A 22,840-nucleotide genomic window follows, 5' to 3' on the forward strand; every position below is an offset into this window, starting at 1 on the left:
CAACCAGGACTATTTGTTTGAAAAGGAAGAAAGCTTCAAAACTTTTTTAATGAACTTTTCTTCTGTTTTTTAACCCATCTCATTTTCTCTGGGCTTGAGCTCAGCTGGCTTTTGCATAGCTGTTGAAAACTGGAGAACATGAGGTATGGAGAGAGGCTGAGAAGATTTGGTTTATTCTGCCTTAGAGAGAAGGCTAAGGGGTGAGATTTTATTGCTGTCAACAGCAACTAAATGGGAGGCTGTAGGGAAGACGGAGCCAGACTCTTTCCAGGGGTGCATGGGATTATGATAAGAAATTAAAGCAAAGAGGAGATTTCTATTAGATAAGAGGAAAAACATTTTCGGTGCGATAGTGGTCAAATGCTTGAACAGAGACATGAAGAGGTTGTAGAATCTCCATCCCTGGAGATACTGAAGGCTTTCAAAACTTAACTGGGCAAGTTCTGAGCAACTTGATCTAGTTGGACCTGCTCTGAGCAGGGGATTAGACCACATGTCCCTTCCAACCTAAATTAGTCTGTGATCCTATGAAACGTACTATCCTGGATGTACGGTAGCATGTGCATGAGGAATGCCCTTGTTAATTATTTTCTGCAGATTTTGAACCATATGGAGATGATGGGCAGCGTGGAAGGAGATAAATTACATGAACCTTGCTCACTTTTTGTACTGAAATTTCAGTGAATTGCCTCCATAACTTGATAACAGCTGGAGAGGACATATGCATCTCATCCTGTGCAGCCAGCTGAACAGAGACAATAAAAAGTCATTGCTCTGTTACCTGAATTGTTGCAGGAGTGTGTAGCAGACACAGCTGGTGGCTACCACTTTCCCCTGTCTCCCTCCTTTTTTTTCTATAGAAATGTCAAGTGAAGCACCATCATGTTTTGTTTCTATTCACACTGGTGAGTATATGGCTCAGTGAGAGAGAAACCCATGGTACTGAGTCAAGGCAGGCAGGATGGCACTGAGGATTTCAACCTTGGCCTCTAGCAGTTTACTTATTTATACCAGCAGTTGCTGCCTCTGCCATGCTCAGCAACAGTTGGTGCTTCTGCTGTCACATAATCAATAGAGAAACATCTAGCTCTGTTGCTATTTCACTTGCTGTCCAAGTCCCAGGTGATATAAACAAGAAGTTTACAGTTTTTTCATAGCTATTTTTATGTTACTGCAGACTTGAGAAAACTGCATGAAATTGCAGCTGCTATTGTGAGGAGTTTTCTACCGCTGTAAATGTATTTTCTCTCTCAAAATTCCCATTACAGACCCTTCATCTGTATGGATAGGTGCTGATGCAGTGTGTGCCTAAGTCTATCCTCTGTTGCTTGTTTGATGTTGGTTTTTAGGTGGTGCTAAGAATTAGAGGCCATTTAAGTGAAGGGAATGTGTCTGGTAAGGCAATAAACACAATGGAGCCATCAGTCTTTGGAGAATGATTTCATTTTATTATAGCTGCAAGGGCTACTCGTAAGTACTACCTATTTGGGGGAGGTAACAAAAATAGTTGCACAAAAATACGCTTTCCAAAACCAGAGAGATTTTTGAAGAATATAATGGGGTTTAGGGGAGGTTAAAGCATACGCTTCAATCCTTGATTGCTTCCAAAGGATATTTTTGAGCCTGTTAACTGATCTTGGCATGTTTGTTTTGCAGGAATGATTTTTAATGAAGAAGATCAGGAAGTGAGAGATTTGGGCTATCAGAAGCATGCTTTCAATATGCTTATCAGTAATCGACTGGGATACCACAGGGAGGTGCCTGATACAAGAGATGCGAAGTATGTACTAATTTTGTGTTGCTGAAGGCAGATTTTCAGGTATTTAAACAGGAGTGCTTGAGGTTAGGATTTTTATTCTTTGGTCTCTTCTGTCTTTTTTGACTGAATATTGTTTCTGGAGATGTAATTTTTTGCCAGCTGGAAAAGGTATGTGATAGGTAAAGCCCCACAGAAACCAGGCTTCATGAAAAAAGAAAGACTGCTACTCCCTGAAAATAAAGTTTTTTTTCCTGATTCTTAATTCACTTCAAGAATGCTTAATGAAGAATCGGATTGGATATACATTTATTCAAACTTTTATCATAATAATTTAATTTTTGTGAGTAGTAGGATTGGCAGACAGCTATTTTGATAGAAACAAGATTCTGAAAACAATACTGTAAATAAAAGTCAATGTGGAAAAGACCTAGGAATCCAACTTTCTTTCCCACAATACTAAGATTACATGTCCTATGTCTCTTTCATCTTGCTAGCTGTGTACTCAGTTACTTAAAGCATGCTACAGTATTTTTATTTTTTTGAAGCTTCATTTTGAGATACTCAGTACTGTGACTACCAGAAGAGATGCCATAGTTCTGTTTGGTACCTTTGAAAGATGGACGTTAAATGTTCCAGTGCCCAAGTTAATGAGAGACTTTCACCTTATGTACTATTTCACATTTGTTGTAAGCCTACGGAGGATAAGACAGAAGAATGACTGATGACAAAGGCTCTCTGTTTCAAGTTAAAGTTCTTGCTTGGTATCTGGATTGCAGTGCTCTGAGTACTTTCTGCTAAAAAGCAGCTTTTTTTTCTATAATCTGCCTGATGCATATGGGGGGAAAAACCACCACTGTAACAACAACAAAAAAACCCAACATTGAATTGAAAAATAAATAAACCTGCATCTGTTTTTTCTAGTGGTTTCTCTGGTGTGGGTAAACTTAATGAATCGTACTTGCTGAAATGTCTTTCCCAAGAGCTAAGTTCATTCCAAGTCAGTGAAGACGAAAACTTCTGGGTTTTCGTTTATAGTTTCTTATTTTTATTGGATTCCCTCATGCCTGGCATCTTCAAATGGCATTAATCTGTGATACTGTGCCCTGTTAGAAGTACGGACAAAACTTGAAAATAAGGAGAAAGAATGAATGATCTTCTGCTTTGAGGGGATTCAGCTTGCAGATCAAGATGCTTAAACTTAGCTGCATGTTAGTCAGTTGTCTCTGATTTTATTATAATTAGCAGAGATCCAGTCAATGCAGTTAATGGAGCATGCAGAGCTCTTCAGCTGACAACATGCACTTGTCAGCCTTAGGGTGAGCTGAACACTATCTGTACTCCACTGACAGCAGTGACTAAACTTAAACACCTTAATCTGCAGGCTGAATCCCAACCTTGGTTGTCTAAATAGGTATTTAGCACCATTGGAGGTATTCTGGAATATACAACCTAGTCTCCAGCAGCTGGCCAATGAAATTGTGGGGTTTTTGTAGGCCTCATGTCTTATTTGCCATTCCTGTATGCATCTGAGCTACCCGAGGGTACCAGACAGTGTTTTGACAGCTGAAACAAGCCCTTAGTGTTTTCTCGTGTTTATGTCTTGAAGATCTGTGATTCTCACTCCCACCCCAATCCATTGTATTTTCTGTTTTCTAAGTAGCAGCAATGTTAGTTTTAAGTCTGTGTTATGTGGAGAGTAACTTACTATGCTGAGCCCTGCTACAGGTGTTATACACCTGGGCTCTTTGTTCAAGTTAGGGGTTCTTCCTACACATTTAATGTTTGCTTGTTATTTATAAAGTTTCACTAGTGACCTAGCCCTATGGAAATCCCACTGAAAATGAAGTGATAACTACTATATTTCTGTTTGCAGATGTAGAGAGAAGTCCTACCCTTCTGATCTGCCAGCTGCCAGTGTTGTTATCTGTTTCTACAATGAAGCGCTTTCTGCCCTGCTTCGCACTGTACATAGTGTCCTGGATCGCACTCCTGCACACCTTCTTCATGAAATAATTTTGGTGGATGACAACAGTGAATTGGGTGAGAGAACCTTTCAGTAATGTTTTGGTCAGTGCTTACACTTCTTGACCTTCCTGTCTCTAACTGTGCTTTATTGACTGGTCAAAATAAAAACGTGGAAGCCATCATGCAAAACCAATTCGTACTGCAGTCCATCTCCAAAAAGTGCCAGCCAGTACAGATGCATGATATTCTAAGAAGCCCAGGATGACATCCGCTTTGACACTGGTGCCATTTTACTGATGAGCTTTGTATCATAGAGACTTGAACATTCAAAACCAGGTTTTGAAGCTAATAATGAGGAGTGTGTATTGTGGAGGGGGTGATTAAGCACTTGTTTATAGTTAACTGGTTTTAACAGTTCCTTGCTCGGGCTGCTCTGGTGTTCAGAGCAGATTACGCTGATCTTTCCGCAAACTTTTTGTGGGCCATTACTAACTGTGAATGCATCTGAAAGGAATTGAATGCACATAGTCTCAGCTGCGGTCTTGCAAATAAGTTGATGTGGCACTATGGAAACAGTGTGTCAGGTTTTTTTTTGTACTAGCTCAGGATTTCAGACTGGTGGCGTGCTGGGATCGGGGCTCAGCCTTTGCTGGGAGGACTCTGCGTGGCTCTTGCACAGCCTCTTGTGGCCACCCTAGGAGTAGCTGTCCCTGGCTCTTGGTGGAGCAGCCTGTACTCCCTCAGTCTGGGAGGGGCCCTAGAGGCATAAAACTTGGAGTATTGCTTTACTGTTGTTGAAAGATTGATCCTTCGGCATTTTTTTCTCAAATGATGGACAAGGCAAAGACAGAGACACAATTCAAGCGTTTTGGCACGTCTAAAGCGAAATGTCTGTTGAGGAATGTGTTAACGTAGCAGTACTTGCAAGCAGGACTGTGCAAGTTCCCTGCTTGCCTCTATACAAGTCCACAACTTTTTGCATTTTTTAAATGATTTTTAGATTATATTTTTTTTTAGTACGTATAATTAGCTCCCTTGGTGTCATCGTTTGGTTTCTGGGTTAAGGTCTCCCTTGCTCTAAGTGACTGATTAGAGATGTATAATGTAGGATGAGATTCTCTGGTTATGCAGCTAGTTTATTTCTCTGATCAAATGTTAAGATACAGGAGAGAACGAAGATCAAACACTGTCCCCTCACTGATAAGAATGGGTAATTTTAAAAGCTTGGTTTGTGTTTTGGAAGCAATATGCACTCTTTGCTACAAAGTCCCTTATACAATTTGTTGTTTTAAAGTTTTGTAACCTTTGTATTCAGAACTAAGCTTACTTCAAAACTCAGTCTTTTGAATACAATAATGCATTTTGTTGATTAATGGATGTGTTTAGGCAGTAATACTGTCACTCTTCTGGTCTGTTGCTAATTCCAAGGCCAAATTAGGTTCAAAACATTCAAGTAGCTACATTTGCCTTTTTTGGCTTCAAGTGAACATGTTTTGAAGACAAAGGTAGGAGGAGATATTGTTTATACAGAGAATTACTGCTCTCAATGATGGTACTACTGATGTTTGCACTGCTGCTTAATTTTAACGGATGGAATTTTACAGCTGAAGAAGAGCGAAGCTGGTTTAGTGGCTGAGGAAATTAACAAAGACTTTGGCTGTGCCATGGATCTCATGTGAGCTTGGGCAAATTGCTTCATCTCTATGCCTCTGATTTTTTTTTTTATTTTTTAAATTCATTTTTACTGCCTTCCATACTTCCTGAAATGCTGTCTTAGATGAAATTCTGCCTATTTCTTCAGCTTTAAATATAAAAGCTCTGCTGCACGTCAGTGGTGTTGTGCAAAGCTTGGGTCTTTGCATCTAGTTTTGCTTCAAAAAGCTTCTTACACTCAATCATCAACAGTCTTACTAGCAAAGCAGGCATTTCCATGGCTCAGCTGAGCCTACTGTTATAATTTGCTTTCCCTTTGCTGCAAGGCAGGATTTCTTTTTCAAGTCCATCTTTCTCCCCAATTTAGGCTTTACCTGTTATGGAACAGCCTACAGGGTATGATGAGGACTGTTACTGGAGGCATTCTTCTACACAGAAAAAGAGATTGAAGAACAGAAAAGTAGCAAATTGTCTGCAACTCAGTACTTTGAAATAATAACACCCCTGACTCCCATCCTAGATTTCTCTTGTTTGGAGGAGCCTTTGTTAGATATGGAGCTAGATATGGAGCAAGACAATGGCAAAAGTAATTTCTGGAGACTGTCTACTGGCTAAAAGGGAGCAATTCTCTCCTTGGAACAAAATTTCTCAGGTAGGCTGTATTGAAGCAATTTTTTGGGTTATGTCAGAAGAAATCTGTCTTCCCAGTGGACGTGAAGCTGACACACAAAAACCCATCAACAACAAAAACACCAAAAGGTGTCTGAGAGTAAACTGCCTATTGAGAATGGTCCATGATATGTGCAGTCCCAGGCCATGGCTGGGCACAGTTTTCAGCAGAATGCTAGTTTGGGTCAAAACGGTACTCTGAGACCATGTTAGCCATTAGGTGCTACTGGCTCTTACGTTCTGCTGCTCAAGTCCGTGTTGTGGTTCCAGTTTAGCTACCAGTATGGACATGACCTCTTCTCCCCCACCCCCCCCCCCACCCCCCCCCCCCCCGCTGTTTTCAGAAGTTTGCACATGCCATTGCATATGCAAAACTATTTCTGCTTGTATGTCCTTTCATGCAGCCTTATCTGCCCTAAGTGCCAAGTTTGGTAACTGACCTTTTCTGCTTTGTGCTAGCCCTTTGTTTTCTGCAGTTGTATGCTGTCTTTCTTTTGCTATGATACATCAGGTGAAGAATGATTCAAGTGCTAGTTTATTTTAGATTTGCAAATCCTTCTGTCCTGCTTATTTGGGTATCTCATTTGGGTAGCATCCTCAAGATGACTTTATTTCATCAACTTTCTAGGAGACTTTCTCCAAAAGAATCTTTCATATTGTCTCTGGCATATGATGTCACATTCAAGACCAGGGGAGAGAATTCCTGTGACCCAAATGAATCCTGTCTGCATCTCTCCAGAGACTTTTATTTGTCGTGGAATATTCTCTAGCCATATTTGCTCTGTGGTACCTTCTCATTCTTGATCCACGATGCTGCCTTGTGGTGCAAAGGCCTCAGTCAATCTTAACATTTGGAGTTGCTTCTGGGAATCTCCTTTTCAGTCTTCCTGCCTGAAAGTTCTTGTACTCCCTGAAGGTTGCAGCTCTGGCTTCCACACATATTCCTTTGGCATTTAATCTTATTGTTAACAGCAACTTTAATGTTTGAACTGACATTCATCAGAATAATATTTATTCCAGCATATCCTCTGTTGAAAGTCTGTCTGGCTCTCTATTCCAAGGTTCTCTATGAAGCCTCAGCTGGCTTTTTGTTTTTCTTCCTCATTTTATATTCCTCTTTATTTCTCCATAAGCTTATAAAGTTACATTTTTCCATTAATTCAGTCTTCATGTGTCCTGCTTTAATGTTAGAAACCACTGTCCTTGGGTGGAAAAAGTATTGTTACTCTTAACATCGCCATTGATGTTAGTTAAGTTACAGTAGTGCCTATAGACTTCAGTGAACTTTGCTCTCCTTCAAAAGTACATGCTTGCCAGCAGTCTTTGATCCTTTTGGATTTTAGAAAAGCAACCACCTGTGAGTGAGCTGTAATGCTTTGTATCTGCTATTGTGTCGGCTAAGCAGGTACAGATAATGAAAGGTGTCTTCATGCTTCTTTTTAAGGTGTTTGTTTTAGTGTATGGAACATAGTAATTCACTTGCCTGTGTGAAAAGGCTTTCATTACTTCTGCAAATGACAGTCACCATGAGAAGAATTTGGAAATGCTATTTCTTTGTACAGTGCCTTTTATTTTTTTTTTTAGCAGCAGTAATTCCTTTTAGCATAGACTCTAGTAGTTCCAGTTAACTTCAGTCGTATTGTATTAAAGGCTTTGCAAACAGAACAAAAAGATAACAATCCAGTCTCTATTCAGGGAGCAAAGGCTAGGTATAAAACCTGAGACAGTGGCAGCACATAAGGTGTTAGCGGGGAAAATGTAAGGAAGGGGAGAGAGAGAGATACATATATTTTAAAAAAAAAAAAAAGAAGCAGGAATGTGCACTGTGGAAGGCTCAGTCATATAGTCCATCACCCTTTTCAGTGCATGGTATGTAACTGCTTTGTCCGTGTGGGTTTCCACAATGCAGCAGGAAAAAGTGAAGTGGTCAGTAGGAAAAGATGAGAATAAAACAATAAAAAAAGGCCACAGGAGTTAAGAGGGCAGGTGTAGGCTGTGGGATGGCTGACTATCCTTTTGGTACTCTTGGTTTGAAGCTGTGCTGTATTGGGGTAGCTTTTTGATCAAGTTTTGGGCCCTTTTTGAGTTGAACATCTTGAGACTTTGAACAAAGCTTTCACAATTTCCATCCTGTTGTTGAACTTGTGGTTTCCTTTTTTCAGCTGACTTGAAGAAAGACCTGGGTGAATATGTTAAAACTCAGCTTCCAAAAACCACAAAATTGGTAAGAAATGAGAAGCGGGAAGGCTTGATTCGAGGAAGGATGATTGGAGCCTCTCATGCCACAGGTATACTTTCTTATTTCTCTGTCCCTTGTATACTTTGACCCTATGTTAATTGGGTGGCTTCTCTTTCTGTAGTGCAGCTCTTTCAGATGTTGAATGTTTGACCCGTGATTGCTTTAGCCCACTCTGGGGGCTCTGCATGTCATGCCATGTTCTAAGCTACACAGCTTAGCACAGGGGAAGAAAGATGTGGGATAATGCTGTCTTAGGTGAAAGACATTTTAGCAATTGTTTCAGAATATCAGTGACTTTGTTGAAATGAGTTAATTACATTGATCTTTGGCTGTTACATTAACCTATGTTGCAACAACTACACAAAGTGTCTTCAGTGATACCTGTACAATGATGGTTGGAGACCTTACCTTACATTACCTGTGTATTTAAATGTTTACATCATGCTGTTGACCGTGATCTATATAAAGCTTTCTCCAGTATTTCCTCATAGCTTTACTGAATTAGTCCTCACCTGAGACTGTTACTTAATGAGAAGCAATCAAGGAGGACTTGGTACTTGCTCATGCATAAATATAGAATAGATGTAATAAATTAACTGTTTTTATAGTTTGTAATTAACTTTAGAAAATTTTTGCTGTGCAAGAGGCATGAGATCTTTTTTCAAGTCACCCAAACAGTGACTTGGCAAATTCGGAGCCAAATTTAAGTGTTTCTTAAGCTTTGTCTGAACCATTGATTTCTATTTTTTTTTTCTTCCTAGGTAAGTTTGCTTTCAATAAAATGAGTTCATTAATTAGAACATGTCAGTGAAATAATAAAACAAAACCAGTATTTGACAAAATTTAGTGAGGCAGTGTAGAATTTTCCGTATTCCTGCCCTGAAAGAATGTTGTCTCAGGAACATCTCCCTGTGTGCTGGATATTGTGTTTACAGAATATTTTCTGCATGTTTTGTGTGAAAAATATTGCTCTAAAATGGCAATTTGCTTCCTTATCAAGGTACACTCTAATCTGGTTTCTAATTCACCCATCTAATTGTAATGTTTCTCATACAAACTTTTCTATTGTTGCAGTGGTTGTTAATTGGGATAAACTATGTTTGGTGCTTTACGTACGCTGTGTGCCTTTTACCATAATATGCTTCCTAGTTAAATTCTCTGGTCTCTGAGAAAGTATGTGCTACTTGCTCAAGTAATTTTGAGTGGCAGATAAAGTCTCTTAATTGGTGTTTACTCATTAGCATTGTAATGGCATAATCCAGAGAGAAAATTGTGCTTGCACTTTCCAAGCTGTGCTAGGATTCATTTGAGTTAGTGCAATTTTCAGTCATTTTATTGCTTTTCTGAACTGCTGGAGTCTGGTTTTTTCCCTCCTCAGTCAAATACTATCTGTTGTTAATGGGTGACTCATTATATTTGTATGTTTCTAAGTTGTTTTCTTGAAAGCTCTTTCCCATCTCTTCCACGTTATTCTAGTGTTACATAAATTTTATGTTGTGTCATAAAAAAACTTTTTAGACCAACTGAGCCTGAAGGTCTCTGGTGGATCAAACTGTCCTCTCCGACCATGGTGGATAATCCCCATGTAAACTGATGGGACTGAAGTCTTGCTTGGCCTAGTACTGGTGGATTTGGCTATGCCCATTTAGGGCATTCACTCTCCTTTTAAACTGGTATGAATCCACAGTCACTCTAGAGCTAATGAAATGGGGAAATGCTCTATGTTACTTTATATTCGGGAACTGAAATGTTGTGGCCTGTGTCATGGATGAATGCAGATAGATTAATCAGAATAGCTTTGTTTAAAATCCACAGATCTTAGCTGCAGCAATAACTGGATGGATGATGAAGTGTGATATAAAGCGAGCCTAAGGTGATTGCAGTCAGTGGACAAAACCAGCTTTGTCATGGGGATAGTTCATCCAGCCCAGTATCTGTCATCTTCGGCTATCTCTGTAGTCTAACTCAGGCATGGGAGGTGCTCTGCATTAGGACAAATGCACCGCCTGACTCTGAGTGCTGGTCTGATGATGCTTCATTTTAAATACTGTAGCTCTGCTGAATCTGGGTAGAACATGTGATGACTATAAAACCCTGTCAAAGAAATGCAATTAACGGCCCACTTGAGCAATTCATAGCTAAATGTGAATAACCAGGATCTACTTTCTGCCTTTGTGACTGAACTAGTCCCTGTGGAGTCTCTGGTTTTGCCGGTGTTTCCCCTCTGTTACACAGGATGGTGAGGTTACTGCCGATACTCTGCTGCTGATATAATTGTATATGTGTTTGTGTGCTTCACGTTACCATGGATCTCTGTCTTGTGTGCTTTGGCCTCTGTAGGGAAAGTGCTGGTCTTCCTGGACAGTCACTGTGAGGTGAACGAGATGTGGTTACAACCTCTGCTGGCTCCCATCAGAGAAGATCGCAGGACTGTGGTGTGCCCTGTGATTGACATAATCAGTGCTGACACGCTGACCTACAGCTCTTCCCCAGTCGTGCGTGGAGGGTTTAACTGGGGCCTGCACTTTAAGTGGGATCTTGTTCCTTTGTCAGAACTGGAAGGACCCGAGGGAGCCACTGCCCCAATCAAGTAAGGTTCCTCCTACGTGGTGTGAAGCTCTGCGTAACATATGGATGATCAGAAGCACTTCTTGAACGTGATGGAGTGATCTGGGTGTGCAGTTTTAGAAGCAGATGCCTAACCTGTCAAATACCTGACTTGTTTATTTTACTTAGAAATAGTTTTGGTTTCTATTACCAATTTCAGTTTAATTTCTTGCATTTAATCACAAATTAGATAGGTCTGTCCTGTTAGGTCAAGAAAGCACATTTTTAGAGAATGCTTGTACAACAGCAGCTTTTGCTGAAGACAAAAGTCTTAAGGAGCTTATGCTATTCTGTATTAAATCTGTCCAATAATTTAACTTTTGAGCTATGCATTGATGTTTGTTTCCAGTCTGTTGATGTGTGTGGCTTAATGATGATTTTGATAACCGCCTTTGTGCTAGTAATAGCCTGCATATCCCACTAATACAGACTCTGTAATTTCTGTGATGAAATGCTAAAAAATTGCTAGATTGGGAAAATATGTTTTTGTGGTAATAGGAAGGTGGTTTCCTAGCTGATGGGAGAGAACGTCAGAGCATATGGTAATTTTCTATGTCAACATCAATTTTTTGCTTTAGATTTCATTTATATTTTTCCCCAAACAAGCAATTATTTTGTCATAAAGTTTCCTAAATGAACACACATGGATGTGAAAAACCATCTTTAAAATATTACTTGTCTCTTTGCACAAAGAGGCAAATGCCTAAAACTGTCTGTTGGAAGTCTGTCCATATTGTTTTTGTAGTCTGAATTGCTTGAGAGTTGTTCTGAAACAAAAGTCTTGCTAAAGCTTAACACTAGGACTTGAAGGTTACCTTTCTTAATCTTTTAACCATTGATAGCTGTCTTGCCTGTACAGAACTGGCAATATCTGGTTCCTACTGGACATGACTTATAAAATGAAATCGCTAGACACCTTTTTTTAGTAGCAGACACATATGGTTCAGACATGAAAGTAGAAGCTGTCCCAGTGTGAATCCTTCATGAGAAGGGCCGGTGCTGGTAGAGCCACGGCAAGAAGCTGATTGTGCTTTGTCTAATTGTAGGCATCCCTCTCAGTACAGAATTCAGGTTTGTAAAGTGGAAGAACTTTACCTTCTTTTCAAACTGACTCCTTGCAGAGAATGTGGTACTTCTAAAAGACTTAGAAAGTGAATCAGAAATTGGGCAGTCTCTCTCATTCTCTTTTCTTGGACTGTAAATGAAGAGCATTTCAGGCTGATGCAAGCAGCTCCAGCACAAGGTTCTCTGCTGTGGTCTGACAGCTCTGCAGTTTGTCTTTCCACGTTTACCCGTTGAAGATTTGGTCTGAGAAGCCAGGAAACTCCTTAAGTAACTTAACAGTTTGACTGACTTGTTTGGAAGGTGTCACTGTGGTGGTTTCTGAAGCTAGAAGGGAGAGGACAGACTGGGAAAATCGGAATGGGGAACCAGCATAGACCACCTTAAAATCCTTATTCTGTTCAGAACTGTTCTCACAGTTTATCTGGGCCATGCCTGAAGGTTAGTTCTTGCTGTGTTCGACACTGTTATTGCATTCCTTCAGCTCCCTTTTAGGAAAAACTCCCATGGAAAAGGCAGGGAGGGAGTCTAATCATCCAAAAAGCTTACATTTTTCTGAGTATTAAAGTGACTTTTCCTACTTAGAGGTCTCTGCCTGCTTTGAAAAAGAAGCTAGATTGCTATTTAACCTTTGAAAATGGCTTTCCATCAAATGGAAAGTCTTACGTTCTACATTTTAGAGACCTTCATAATGAAATCTTTTGATGTCAGGGATGGAAAAACTGAGAGCAACTTTTCAACCCAGGTTTTAATGACAGAAACTGTAGTAGAAAATTGTGTGAGAACAAGCAAGGAAATCCAGACTTAGGCTTGGTTTCATCACAGGTTTTTATTAACAAGGATGAGAAAAAGCATGTTCCCAGCCCATTGTATGTTCCAACTATCATATCATGTTTTAGTCTCTTTTATACTCTTTTAGGGCATCCACATAAGATAACTTTGTGATACAGTAGCAATTCAATCTAGAGACTGTACAGTGGGGATCATATACAGATCTTTGCAAAACAGAGCACCATTCTAGTAACACAGGCAAGGCAAAGAACTGGGAAACCCCAAAGAGAATATCTATGCAAATTTAAAAACTGTAAAAAACTTACCGATAAACTGATCATTGCATCAATGATGAAACAACACTGCTCCTGGTATTTAAATTCTATCTATTGAGATAGAGTAGTATTTCTTTTAGCAGCCTCCTGTCTTGTATAATTTAAATTTGGACCTTGTTTCTTGATCTAATTTAATATGGGAAAGTAATGTATACTCTGGATTCTATTCCTTCTGCAGTTCAGTTAAGCCTGGTCTGTATAATTTGCCCATGTAAGAGGGAGAAGAACACATTATTGCGTGCAAGTGTACACATTTGTGACTGTAGGGGAAATAGCTTCTAGTAAAGACAGGTCTAATTAAAGGCAGCTCCTAAGTTGCACTGTAGAAAACTTGATGGACTCCAAACTTGCGCACGTTTTTACTTTTTTTTCTTAGTAGCAAGACAGCCACTTTGTTCCTTTTTCCCTATCCTATCCCTTTTCCTCAAGTTTACTATACAAAGAAATATGGTTTGTAGGTATTGGAATCATGAAAGATCACAAACACCACTTACAGATCTTCTTTTGAAAATGTTTTGAGATGAAAGGTGTGATTTGATGATTTCTAGTGGCTACAGGATTTAAATTGTATTATGCAGGTCTAAATTTAAGCTTTAAGACTAGCTGTTTCAGCTAAAATTACTGGGTTTTCTTCTCTAAAAAAATGAGCTTCTTTCAATATTCCTTTTTAGGTCACCTACTATGGCTGGAGGCCTGTTTGCCATGGACCGTGAGTACTTCAATGAACTTGGACAATATGATAGTGGCATGGACATCTGGGGAGGAGAAAATCTGGAAATATCTTTTCGGGTAATCTAGCTTTTATGTGTATTGGAGTATGAACCTCAGTGTCTGGCTGCTTCTCTTCTCTATGTACAATTTCTTTAGCACTGGAATAGCAATTTGCATACAGAAATTGGCACTTTTATTCCCAGGAAGGATGCCTTCAGCGCACAGTAACTGCCTTTACAATGATCTTCAAGTTAAGTTTTAATAGGAAGAGTAAAGAGAATTTTGAGCTCTGTAGTTAAGTGTTTGGGGCTTTTTCTTTGTTTGGTGGAGCATTTCATAATACCTGTAGAGAAGCATAAGACAAGAATAATCATGCAAATATATGAAATGAGTTTATAAGCAATGTCTAATGAATTTTAAGTTGGTTAAAAAGATGTGTGGCTCAGCAACACTGATAACAAGTAAGCTTATTGTATGTCCTTAGACATATATGGGGCTTTTCAGACACTTCAGCCTCCTTTTTGAGGGCCTGGAAATATAAATATTTTATAACTAAAATAAGAGTCATGTAGAGGAGTCAGCTTTGTTGGGAAAATAATGAGAAGGTTGTAATCAGGAGACCCGAAAGTGATACGTCATTTGGCTTCCTACATTTTATCTCATCTTCCCTGTCAGTCCACTGAAAGAAAACCAACTTTTTGTGCTCAGTGTCATGTTTACCGCTTCACTTTTGTAAAGTGGATTCATCAACAGGTTTGACAAGAGTCTGCCTGAAAATGAGATGCTATCATAACAAATAGGTAAAGGAGATTAAAAAGTGAAGTTAACATTAAAAAAAAAAATCTCACAAACAAAAAAACCCAAACACAACCCCCAAAACTTAGAGAAATCTGGCAGATTGGATCATTAGAGAAATCAAGATTAGAGCTCAAAAATAAGAACGGGCATTTCATATATTTGAGTGACTTTAAAGGGGTAGGCATTGAATAAATAAAATCTTTCAAAACATAGTTATTAGATATAGGAGGAGGAGTGTGAGGAAATTATTGTTGTTACTGTGTTATACACAGTTTCAATAAAAAGGGCTTCGAAAAATCGGAGTATATTCGGAGAGCTTTATAAGGTCTGGAAGCTCCCTATGCCTGGGCAAGAGTTGTAAAGAACTTTAGTCTTTACCTTATCCAGGAAGAGTTTTAAAAGTGACTTGATTATAAACTGCTAATGTGAGAAGACTTTTCTGAGATTGGAGAACGCGTTAGTCCAACAAAGGCCAATAATGGTAATTTGCTGGAAGCTGAAGTTTTAAAAAGAAATTTAAAAAATAAATGGAAGTAGTGTGTAAAGGAAACCTAGATCTGGGGTGCAATGGAGCTGGATTAAGGCACCTAAATGTAGTATTTGAATGTGAACAGTATTTCTGAGTTTCCATATACTTAACAGAAATAAACAGCTGTGTAAAATAGGTGCTTATACTTAGTTGAAAAGCTCTCCATGCTCCCTTGATGATATTGACTGATCTTCATTATCTATCGTGGAAGTGTGGAATGTAATTGTCATGTAGGCAAACAGCTTTAGAAATCTTAATCTGCAAGTTGAATCCTAGCCCGTATATTTCAGTGTTTTCTAATAGGTCAGTGGAGCACAAAATTTTAGAAGATTACTATTTGTTTCATGAAAGCCATGATGTGTTATGTGGAAAGTGTGATATGACAAAAACAGTCTTTTCTAACCTGAAGGTTTATTAATTTAACTTGTCAGAAATCATGATGTGTAGGACAACATTGCTGACACCTAATTGTGTCATCATGTATAAACCTACCTAAGTATCCGTTGAAGAAGGGGAGGAGGTAGGGAGCCCTGTCAGTATATGTACAATGAGGTGTGTTCTGGTTTTGTGTGGACAGATCTGGATGTGTGGTGGTAGACTTCTGATCATCCCCTGTTCCAGGGTGGGACACATTTTTCGTAAAAGGCGTCCCTATGGCTCACCAGGGGGACAGGACACTATGGCTCATAACTCACTGAGACTGGCACATGTGTGGATGGATGGATATAAGGTAAGAGTCAATTCTAGGTCATGAAATAGTGTTATTAACTGGCTTGTTTGTCAGAGGACTGTATCACAGTGGGGTCTCAGCATCTGTAATGGGGTCTTACTTCTGTAGTCTAATTTCCTAATGTTAAATTTGATATGAATTCCTAAATTCTGTAGGATTGTCATCTGGCTTTTGAGTGCTCAAGTCTACTCCCTATTACTTCTGCTGCCTGCAGGAGATTGTTTTATGCCTTTTTAGTGAAGTGAAAATGATGAATGAGTTCTTGTAAGCTCTGCATTGCTTTGTGTCCAAATCTGTATTACATGGCAGCCATATACTACTGCTACATGCGTTCAGATAGTTTCCGTGTTGGTAAGACAGGGATTTTGCTGGTTGGTTGTTTGCTTTCTGTTTTAATTAGCAGTCTGATTCTTAGTCTGTCTTGCCCTGGAAGATCAATCAGGATTGACTTCTGGATTCAAGGGCAAGCATATTCCTTCCTTGTCTTCAGATCTTGGTACTGATGGTTTTAAGTGTAGATCAGGTTTTTGTGAAGCCTTGATCCCTGTAATAATTGAGGACATTTTGCCTTGTGAGACCATAGGATTTGCTGTGTGGCCAGCTCCTGTGGTCGCTACAATTTCTATACAAGACATATTTTATTAACTCTACATGCTGTAAATGTTTGTTTCAAATTCCGTCCTTTATCTTGATGTTCAGTCAGTTTGAGGAACCTATTAGGGGTCATTAATTTTTATCTCCATTCTCCATAATGCATTGATAGATTTGATCTATCGCTTTCTCTTTTATTGGTGTTTGGGCACAGTTGTTTTGTGATTAATGATGGCTTTCTCTGAAGCTTGGAATTGATTCTTTGTTATAATTTTCAGCTAAGACTGCTTTGTCCAACAAGGACTTGAACTGCTGATTCCAGCAGTCTCTTATCACAGACTTGTGTTCTGAACTTTTCCAGCTGTTTCTAATCTAATTCTCTGATAGTTGCCAGAGACTGTTATAATGACAGATTTATGTATGGAAGGCAAGCCTGGAAATATTTTTGGTTTTATAAGTGTAATGCAAATATTTAGGGCCAGTATCATTTACTGAAGTGATTGTATGATGGATAGTACAAAGATAAGACTTAACCTGTTTTGCAGCAAAAAGCAAATACCAATATTTAATAAATAAAATTGCATAATGGAAGGGAAACAGCAAAATTTTCATAACTGTCAAAAGCAAAATGTAAAAGTAGTAAGTTCATGTATACAATGGAAATAAATAATGCATAAGAGGTAGGATACTAAAATTTGAACTTTAACCAGGAAAGAGGCAATTGGAATAGCAGAGCTGCTTTTTTGAGGCAGACCAATTTGTGATAGTGATGTCCAGTCTATCTCCAAACTTCCTCAGAGTTGTCCAACAGTCCAATGTACTTAATGTTTCCCCTTCCTCTGCTATTAAAATAGCAGTGATACATCAACTGCATCCAAATGCTCAAAGATCTTGATAAGGACAGATGTGTAATTTGTCTTGAGATGACGCTGTCTGTCATCTGCATATCAGAGACAGCAGTAGGTAATTGAAAACTGTCAGAACCACATTATGGTAAGTAAATTCCAGATGTCTACTACAGATAATCTAACAAAATACCATAGCTCAGTGCCCTGAAAACTGACTTCTAAATAATATCTAGTAAACTAGTTAATGTGCAAATACAATGCCTTTTCTGTGCGCTCTGTAAATCTAGCTGGAATTAAAGACTCTCCAAAGGGATTCTTCTTATAGTTTTGGTAATAGTATTTATGCCACATTGTACATGAATTCCTGTTTGTCCCCATTGTCTCTGCATTAGAGTTAAACAGCACATAAGATTGAGCTGGAATCTTAATCCGTGCTTGCCTAACCAGGTACAATTCCAAGTATAATTATAAATTAGAACATGAAAAAATGATGTTGCAGGAGCCTTTTTGGAGATGTTGGAGGTGAATGGAAAAAACTGGGCTTCACAGAAAGCCGAGGTGACAGTTCTGATTCTTCATGGGAATAAATGCATGGTCCCCCTGAACTTTGCAAGATGTAGATTTATAGGTCTGTTCTGCTATGGAATTTTTTTTGTCCTGGTAACTTGTAAAGTTGGAAGGCTGGAAATTGTGGAAGACAAAATACACTTAAATCCCACAACAATGAAAACAATCAATTGGACTATGAAATCAATTTAAAGAAACCTTGGCCAGATGAGGATGATGACGATATACGCATCTGTTTCTGACCTAATGACTCTAGGATGCGTTTATTGCCAATGGAGTGTAGGGCTGATTTGTTTCCTTCTCAAGCTGGCATCTAAAAAAGGTCAGCAAATTGATGGCTGAGAAGTGTCTTCATCAAAAAAAGCCGCCTAGAAAGATTAGCTCAGAGTTAGGCAAGATAAATCTTGCCTCCTATGGCAATCTAAACCACTGGAATTTCCTAATGCCAGTTTCAGACTTAATGGTTGAAAGCACTAACCAAATGAAATAAAACTTTGGGAGTTCTACAGACAGGAAAAAGTTGGAAATCAATAATCTGAAATTCTTCTCCCCTTGCCCCCAACCTGTTTCTCTTAAATACAGGAGCAGTATTTTGCTTTGAGACCTGAGCTAAGGATGAGGAACTATGGAAATATTACCGACCGTGTAGCCTTGAGAAAAAGATTGAACTGCAAGTCATTTAAGTGGTATTTAGATAATATCTATCCTGAGATGCAAATATCTGGGCCCAATGCCAAAGCTCCACAGCCAGTTTTTATTAATAGAGCACAGAAACGACCGAAAATAATCCAGCGTGGAAGGGTAAGATAAACTTTCTTAAAAATAAAGAATTCTGGGTTTTTTTAATTATTTTGAGATTCTTTCTGAAAGATTTGCTCATGTACAAGAAAAATAATCTGTTTCCATAGAGCATAGAGTTTTAGTTTTGCAACAAGCTGTCTTGAAAAGAACAGAATTTGTGTCTTTAGACAAAGGCAAATCAGTTTCACTCTGATTTATATTTCAGCTCATCTTCAGACTAGGTACTATTCAATGAGGTTTCTTACCTCAAAGCTCTGAGTTATGAAGTTTTGATGTCTTTAGAATGTGCTTTCATGGCTGTTGGTTCTGAAGATGGATTTGGATAGAGAGAAATTTGGCCTCAAATATTCATGCTCTGTTGGTTTATGATAAGAGTACAACGCAATTCATTTCCAAACTCATTGCTTTTACTGGATAATTTTCTGCAAAGATGAGCATTTGCATCTGAGACTGATGGCTTTTCTAGTCTTGGCTGTTAGATAATGAACAAAAAATGAGTTTTGCTCCTTTTTTCTTCAAAGTAGATGTGAGAGAGAGATATTTTTACGTGTATTCATGAAGGAAATTGTGATTAAATTCATGCCTTAGCTCTGACACTGATGTTCATGAGTTTGTATGCAGGCAAAGCCAGCATACAGTTGCATCTATTCTTTCCAGTGCCAAATTAGTCTGATGTGTGCTTTTTATGCTTCCCAGAAATAATGGATAACCTCAAACCTGAGACAGCTTTCTCAAGGTCTTCTCTGTGAAAGAGAAGACCTTTGAATAGACTATTTCATGTGCACATGGATTATGATTAGCAGAGTCCCTTCTAGCTCAATAATTGGAAGCATTAAGCAGGGATGTAGTCCTCTCCACAGTCTGCAGTAGCTGTTGACAGTTGCTGGTCCTGCAAGTAGATTCAGGCTGGAGGACCTAATTTCATGCAGAACCTGTTGACATCATTAGATTTTTACTTGGAAGCAGCTATCTAGGAATACACAATTTGTGCAGTATTTTTATAATTGTATCCCAGCCAAGCTGTGAAGTTATTTATTAGGGCAAACGCGTAGTTTCCCTGAATAAAACAGATACAATGGGCAGCTTCCCCTAGTTGCTAAATGCTGTTATTCCCCTAGTCAGACCTCCCCCCACCCCCCTTGTTAAATTTAATAGCTTTCTGGTTTCATTCAGACAGAAGTTCAGCTAAGGAATTGCTGATGTGGGGGAGGATGCTGAGGGATCTGAATCCCTCAACAACACTTAAAGGGAAATCTTCCTAGCAATAATTTCCCATGGTTTAATTTGGAGAAAAACTTTGTGCACCCTTTAAGAAGGGGGAGACAAGACACGGAAAAATGCAGTCCCTTGGCTTGGTTCTCTGGGGTTCAAGAATTATACCCAGCATTGTGTGAGAGACAGCTCTGGCTCTGATGATTGTATAAACTATTTCCAGATGCCTACAAGGAACAGAATGATCAGCCAATGTCACCACTGCGTGCCAGACACTTCAGGATTTGGGATGAATCACTCCAAATCCCAGCTTATTCTCAAAAACTAATTGGGCCAGAGATAAGCGCTGGTTTGACAGCTGGGGAGAACTGTAATGATCACAAATTGTGACAGTTCTTAACGGTGTTATCAAATGCTGATCATCATGGCCAATAAAAACAAGGACAAAAATCATATAAAACTCGTGTAGCTGTATGGCTTGAAAGCCTTCTGTTGAGTTGAGGAATGATGAAAATGAGATCTCTCTTAGAAGTCTCTGGGGTGTGAGGAAATGTTACTTAGAAGGTTTTGTGTAATTTGTTTCAGATGTGTGTAGGGAACAGGAGAAACATGGTGCACTTGAGGAGGCTGTTGATGTGCCTTGGGACAGCTATTTCCAGAAATGGTGTTTAGTGAAGAACATGATTTGGTATTTGCGCTCTCTAATTTTTGCTGTCATGTCATGGAGCAGTCCTTTCTTTTATTACTGGAAGTGTCTTTTGGTTTCTAAAGATCTATAGAATAGATACAAATGCCAAGAGAGCTATGTATGTCTTCGTAATAAAATGCAGCTAGCTAATTAATCAGCCTGGCCTTGAGTTCAGGACAGCAAATTCTTTTTCCTCTACATTCAGCTCCAGATTGCAAATAACTGTTTTTAAAGCGGATGCCAAATCTGGGGCCCTGCCATCTCCCACACGCACACAGCCAGTGACTGTCAAATGCACTCCCATGCACTTGGTAGAGAGCTGGGCTCTCCTGTGAGGAAGGAAATGGCAGAGTTGTGGCCACTGCTAGAATAATTGCTTTTCTCCTTTGTGCCCTTGGCTGCGTGCGGTACTGTTCTTGATGTGCAGGCAGTGATTGCTGCCTGAATAGCCTGATTCCCACCACACTGGGGGAAGAAAAATAAGGAGGCTGAAAAGAAGTCTTCTGCTGGCCACCAGTTAGTTTGGGGTATGCATATAATTTAAACTCAGAATAGAGGTGTTTGGCTTGCTGAGTAAGTCTGTGGGGTTACATGCATCAATACCTTAATGATTCTTGGCTGTTGGAGTAGGACAACCTAGTCCTCGCTCTCTGCAGAAAATCTCTTGAGTGACTTTTAGGGTGGGCATCATTGCCCAAAGCAGGAGAGGTTGCTAACTTGCTGGGAACCTCCTTGTTTGCCTTGATGGTACATGCTTACAGTTTTGTATCCGAGGACAGGCTCCTGACGTGAATCTAGTCCCCTGATACAACATTACTCCAAATCAGACTAGGCAGTGTGTTTGAACTGGAATGAGCATTTGGGCATCTGTAAAATTTTCCCTTCTTCTCTGATCTGTCATTAAAATAACTTAGCTGATAACTGGCTTTTCAGTTACCTGAACGCTCCTGAGAATCAATTTGCAAACAGCATAAGTCTCTGAAGTTGCTTGTTTTTATGTAATTCCTTCTGATCTGGATGAGGGGATTGAGTGCACCCTCAGTAAGTTTGCAGACGACACCAAACTGGGTGGGAGTGTCGATCTGCTGGAGGGTAGGATGGCCCTGCAGAGGGACCTGGACAGGCTGGACTGATGGGCCGAGGCCAACTGTATGAGGTTCAACAAGGCCAAGTGCCGGGTCCTGCACTTCGGGCACAACAACCCCATGCAATGCTACAGGCTTGGGGAAGAGTGGCTGGAAAGCTGCGTGGCGGAAAAAGACCTGGGGATGCTGGTAGGCAGCTGGCTGAACATGAGCCAGCAGTGTGCCCAGGTGGCCAAGAAGGCCAACAGCATCCTGGCCTGTATCAGGAATGCTGTGGCCAGCAGGAGCAGGGAGGTGATTGTGCCCCTGTACTCGGTGCTGGAGAGGCCGCACCTGGAATACTGTGTCCAGTTTTGGGCCCCTCAATACAAGAAGGACATTGAGGTGCTGGAGCGTGTCCAGAGAAGGGCAACAAGGCTGGTGAAGGGTCTGGAGCACAGGCCTTATGAGGAGCGGCTGAGGGAACTGGGGTTGTTTAGCCTGGAGAAGAGGAGGCTGAGGGGAGACCTTATCGCTCTCTACAACTACCTGAAAGGAGGGTGTAGTGAGGTGGGTGTTGGTCTCTTCTCCCAAGTAGTTAGTGATAGGATGAGAGGAAATGGGCTCAAGCTGTGCCAGGGGAGGTTTAGGTTGGAAATTAGGAAAAATTTCTTTATGGAAAGGGTGGTGAAGAATTGGAACAGGCTGCCCAGAGAGGTGGTGGAGTTCCCATCCCTGGAAGTGTTCAAAAAATGGGTAGATGTGGCACTTTGGGATATGGTTTAGTCTAGTCTACCCTTGATTGGTTTAGAGTGGACTTGGTAGTGTAGCTTAATGGTTGGACTGGATGATCTTAAAGGTCTTTTCCAACCTAAACAATTCTATGATTCTATGATTCTTGAGAGGCTGTGTAATGAAACTTATGTTTAAGCTAAACTGTAGTAAAATGTAGTTTATACAGTACAGTTGATATTCCTGAGGTCATGACTACCTGGGACCTGAGACTTTCATGGAGAGTGAAGAGGGGAAAGAAACTTGACAGAGTATGGCCAGCATGTGCTGAGCCATTTTGCGTGTACTGCACTTGTATCATAAAGAGGGAAATCTTGATGTAATTAGAAAGCAAAATGGAACTATTTAATGCTGTTTTTTCTCTGAATTATCTGAAAAGCAAAATGGTATTTTAAAAGGAAAGGATTTTTTTTTTATTGTGGGTTGTTTGTGTGGGTTGGGGTTTTTTT

At 39.8% G+C, this 22,840-nt stretch overlaps 1 protein-coding gene across 4 annotated transcripts in view; it reads left to right on the forward strand.

Annotated features, from left to right (window-relative positions):
* Nucleotides 1-22,840, forward strand: part of GALNT11 (polypeptide N-acetylgalactosaminyltransferase 11) — a 53,873-nt gene that overhangs the window by 17,299 nt on the left and 13,734 nt on the right. For 2 of the 4 annotated variants that reach the window (XR_012830826.1, XM_009481737.2), the window contains exons 4-10: nucleotides 1,657-1,780; nucleotides 3,633-3,799; nucleotides 8,209-8,334; nucleotides 10,626-10,875; nucleotides 13,732-13,849; nucleotides 15,676-15,828; nucleotides 18,417-18,635. Coding sequence is in view for 2 of the 4 variants with exons in the window: in XM_009481737.2 (XP_009480012.1) it covers nucleotides 1,657-1,780; nucleotides 3,633-3,799; nucleotides 8,209-8,334; nucleotides 10,626-10,875; nucleotides 13,732-13,849; nucleotides 15,676-15,828; nucleotides 18,417-18,635 (1,157 nt within the window). In the remaining 2 variants the exon portion in view is untranslated. Of the gene's footprint in view, nucleotides 1-1,656; nucleotides 1,781-3,632; nucleotides 3,800-8,208; nucleotides 8,335-9,803; nucleotides 9,959-10,625; nucleotides 10,876-13,731; nucleotides 13,850-15,675; nucleotides 15,829-18,416; nucleotides 18,636-22,840 lie in introns of those variants that run through there. The other 2 variants (XM_075704895.1, XR_012830827.1) reach the window with 2 other exon arrangements.

Source organism: Pelecanus crispus, chromosome 2 (genome assembly GCF_030463565.1).
Source record: "Pelecanus crispus isolate bPelCri1 chromosome 2, bPelCri1.pri, whole genome shotgun sequence".
Taxonomy (NCBI): domain Eukaryota; kingdom Metazoa; phylum Chordata; class Aves; order Pelecaniformes; family Pelecanidae; genus Pelecanus; species Pelecanus crispus.